General features: G+C 48.4%; 1 protein-coding gene across 1 annotated transcript; it reads left to right on the top strand.

Moving 5' to 3' along the window:
* The first annotated feature begins 2,620 nt into the window (after window positions 1-2,620).
* On the top strand, window positions 2,621-3,358 carry LOC125779256 (salivary glue protein Sgs-3-like). The gene has a single exon (XM_049459896.1). It carries the CDS (start codon window positions 2,621-2,623, stop codon window positions 3,356-3,358), a length of 738 nt encoding a protein of 245 aa, XP_049315853.1.
* Window positions 3,359-4,441: the final 1,083 nt, after the last annotated feature.

Here is a 4,441-nt window from a genome sequence, read left to right as displayed (position 1 = left end):
CAACAGAGTTTGAAATATGTTTGATTTCATAAATTTTCTTTATGTTCTCTGTGGATTCGAAGCATTAGATAAACATATTTAATGGTTTTTTTGTTTTGTATTGAAGTTTATTTATGACTTTTGTAACTTTAAAACCCTGCCTTTGAAGATCTGAGACAATGCTTTCCGGCTCACATGAGTGATGAAGGTATTTAACCATTACGCGTATATCCCGCGATTGCTTGTCCTCGTACGAGTACCAGGAAATTTTCGATTCGTTTAATTTACTTGTAAGTATTCTATAATCTGAACTGTCAGAGGGGTTTATTTTACATGAACTTTGGCCAATGAGCTTAAGTGTGTAAGAATTTTTAACTTCTGCGTTTATCAAAGAACGCATTAAGGGTTGATTAAAATTTTCTGTTATTATGATTGGCGGAGGGCGATGACTTACTTTTATATCTTTTTTATCTTTTGTTGTATTATCCGGACTCGGAGACTTCAGCGTTACATCCGGTGAAGAATTCGCTTTGCGTTTCTTAGTTTCCCTACTTTTTTTCTTTTTTAATAACCAATTTGTTTCATTTTCAAGCTCTTCTTCGTCTGTTTCGGCTACAAAAGTCGATTTTGGTGAAGAAGAAGGCGTTTCATTGGTGTATTTGATTAGCGATTTTCTTAAATTTTCATTTTGGATTTTAAGTGTCGCATTTTCATTTTTTAGCTCATTGTTCAATGCTTCAATTTTTTTGATACGTTCGAGTAACATACCTAATTGGTTACGTGGTGATCCCCCACCAGGAGGCGGGGTTTGTATGTCCATTACGATCTAATGGAAATGCGGTTACGTTACGTGATATAAACTGCCTTATCCACTGCTTTACCGACTGTGAAGATAATGCAGTGTCCTTGGCCACCTACAACTCTGCGTAAACAGCTGGTTTGCCGTGTGACAGGAACAGCTGATAACTACTTCAGGCGTGCGAAGGAGAATCGTAGCGGTGGAACTGATTGAGTGCTTTTTATTTTGTTATTTTTATTTTTTTGTTATTGTTTTAAATTTTTATGATTTTGTGTTAAATTATTTATGGTTTTCAAACTATAAATCAAATTGTTAATGTACCCGTGATGTCAACGATGTCGAGGACCTCAGGCGAATCTGTCTGCAAATTTTCACAGCCTGGATTACGCGTTAATTAAGGTAATTTAAGGAGCACACCCAACTGTTGACCGTACACTTCGATCGCCCATTGAAGCAGAGATATTATCCGCGCAACCCAGCGATGCAAGAAATAATCAATCAGGAGGTGAACGAATTGATTGCAACCGGCCGCATCGAAGTCTCTAACAGCGCTTACAGCTCGCCCATTGTCTTAGTGCGAAAGAAACAAGGAAGTTGGCGAATGTGTATAGACTACCGGCAACTTAACGCAGCGAGTATACCAGACGCATACCCACTTCCCCAAATAAACGGAATCCTAGACCAGTTGAAGGAAGCTCGGTTTATCTCGACTATCGACCTGAAGAACGGCTACTGGCAAATTCCGCTACACCCCCGCTCACGCCCGTATACCGCATTTACCGTACCGGGGAGAGGTTTATTCCAGTGGCGGGTGATGCCTTTTGGGCTGCATTCGGCGCCAGCAACATTCCAGCGAGCCTTAGACACCGTCCTGGCATCAGAACTACAGCCGAAGGTCTCGCCTATCTGGACGACATCATTGTACTGGGAAACTCTTTCGAAGAGCACTTATACTCGATTATCAACTTATCGATGGCCGGCTCTTTCGGCACATCGCCCCACGCAATACGTTATCCAGGTCACCACGCTGGAAACTATGCGTACCAGAGCACCGTCGACTCGAAGTCCTGAGAGAAAATCACGACGCTAGCACCGGCGGTCACATGGGTGTACACAAAACACTCAAACGCACACAAGAAGGGTACTATTGGCCTGGGATGCATAGGGATGCACTCAGGTATGTTCGTCGATGCCAACAATGTGCCGAATATAAGATAGACCAGCGCCGACCTGCCGGGATGATGGCCACCATGCAATGCTCACGACCATGGGAAGTTGTAACACGACTCGACAAAAACATCATGAGATAAACTTCGGGTACACACCAGCTACACCGAAACAAATCCGCAAAGAAGGGAACGTGCCCGACGAAGAAGCCACCACCGTGCCGACACTCACCGAGCTTTGGCAAAAAGTTTCTCGCAACTTGTCTACTGCAGCAAAACGCCAGAAGAAATACTACGATTTGCGCAGGCGACCATGGAAGCCACTTATCGGCGAGAAAGTACTCAAAAGAGATATTCCGCTCTCTTCCGCAGTAAACAACTTTGCACAAAAGCTTGCTCCGAAATATTCTAGCCCATATATCGTCAGAAAATTCAAGTCGACCAATACAGTTGAACTCGTGAATCCGAACGCACCGGGTGGGCGTACCATTCATGTGCATCTGCAAGATCTAAAGCAGCTGCCAACCGAATACTAAACTTGAGTAGCCGCTAGCGCGATCTCTACCGAGCCTATGGACTCTAACTCCGAGCCACCTAGCACTAATGCAACGCAGCAATAGACGTTGCCAACACTAAGCGAAGCGTCCGTTTGCTCATCTCTTTCCAGATAACCAAAATGAAACCCACAACCAGCAGAAAGCCGCATGCATCGGGCCGCCAACCACAGCCGCCAGACGAGCCACAAAGGCCGCCATCCTTCCGGCCACCCCCGGAAGCACGACCTCGGGTGCACCCGTATACAACCGGGGCGCACAAGTTACATGCGATAAGTACAGACGACACCGGGCCAGCTGCCCGAACTCGCCCTAGGGTACCCAGACAGCCCCTGGAGCGCAGCGTCATCAAAGCCTCCACCCGAAGTCGGCCGGCCACAGAACCAGCGGTAGTAGAAGTATTGCCACGACAGATACCGCTCAGCACAAACGCCCGGAAGCTCCCGACCACCAGGCGAGCCCCAACGCCACGTGAAGCAGACCACGAAGCTGGTGCTGCGACAGAGCGGCGCGCCGCCCAAACCTCAACGCACCCAGCAGTCCAAGCGAAGGCCGAGGTAACGCTCTCCGCCAAACAAAGCGACCTGACGACTGCAGCTTCGCTCCAACTCGTCCAGCGAGGCACGGCAACGAGTACCGTCAGGGCGGACGCCAGTAGAGGAAGGCGCAAAAGGCACCCGCCACAACAACGTCGGCATGCTCGAACGACGATGGGGCGTCTGCCCCAGCCACTGCCACGACCAACGTCGAGAAGACGCCGCCTCACCCAAAAGCGACACCAACCCCGACGACGACCCGACCTCCAATTGCCGAGATCAGCGCACGACCGGTCACGCCTGACACATCGCACCAAGAAGTGACACCGGTGACCGAAATCCCAGGGTTCCTGGAAGGGCTGGTAATGACACGACAGCACTTTATCAAGCGCTCCAAGCGAACGCTATTCTTCCGGGGGCCGACGTCTAGCCGTACAGAAGCTAGAAGGCGACCGGGTTCTGGTGGGATACGGCGGGGAAAGATGCGTGCTTCATTTATATGAGTGAATACCTCGGAGCAGCCATTACACTTAAGTTACTAGTCTTAAGTATGTATTTGCACTACATTGATCTGTACAACCCAACTAGTTGTTTACCAGTTACAATAGTTATTTATGCATGTATACAATTACATTAAATGGGTGTCACTAGTTGTAAGTACGCATAGCTATAAGACCTAAGACGCCTTTGTACTATAGGTTAAGAAACTACTATTAAATAAAGGTTTCCCCTCCCGCTTCCCGTTCACGGCACTAATAACCAGGACAGCCAGACAGCCTCCAGCAAACCCATCGTGGGAGATCGAGACCACTCCTTCCACCTGTTACCAGCGAAGTATCGTTGTCAGAAGTGAGGGGGGGACTGTAACGTGGCTTTCACCACCTTACAATAATTTACGTAAACACCACTTCACCTGACCTCAACGCAGAGCTTTCCACCATACCAGAATTATCCTAAACTTCACCTCACCGCACTGACCAAAGCTACGCACACAACTCACCCCACTACACTGACGAAAGCTGCGCTGTGCTGCTATATAAACAAGCACTTCACATCCAGTGCGATCATTTTCTTCCAGCACTCCGGCGAGGACGGTCACCTTCGGCAGCAACAGGCAGGGGTAAGTGTAACAATAGTAGAAATATGTAGCATTGTATATAAAAGTAGAAGTAAACAGCATGGGGTAGACATCGCGCAGAAAAGGCATCATGCCAGTGCTCACGGTGACTCTGCCCTATACAGTAGGAGGGGGGGGGGGATTCGCAGGCCTCGCGCAAAAAAGGCATCACCGCTGGGTGATGCAAATGCTCGCGATGGCACTGCCGTAACCGCGTCTAGAACACGCGGCGTTGGTACCGCTGCCTGGACACCGTTGGGCACCGTTAAGAGAACGCTAACGCGGCCATC

This window comes from Bactrocera dorsalis, chromosome 6 (assembly GCF_023373825.1).
Source record: "Bactrocera dorsalis isolate Fly_Bdor chromosome 6, ASM2337382v1, whole genome shotgun sequence".
Taxonomy (NCBI): Eukaryota; Metazoa; Arthropoda; class Insecta; order Diptera; family Tephritidae; genus Bactrocera; species Bactrocera dorsalis.
The sequence above is the reverse complement of the archived record's forward strand: the minus strand, read 5'-3'. Positions and strand labels throughout refer to the sequence as shown.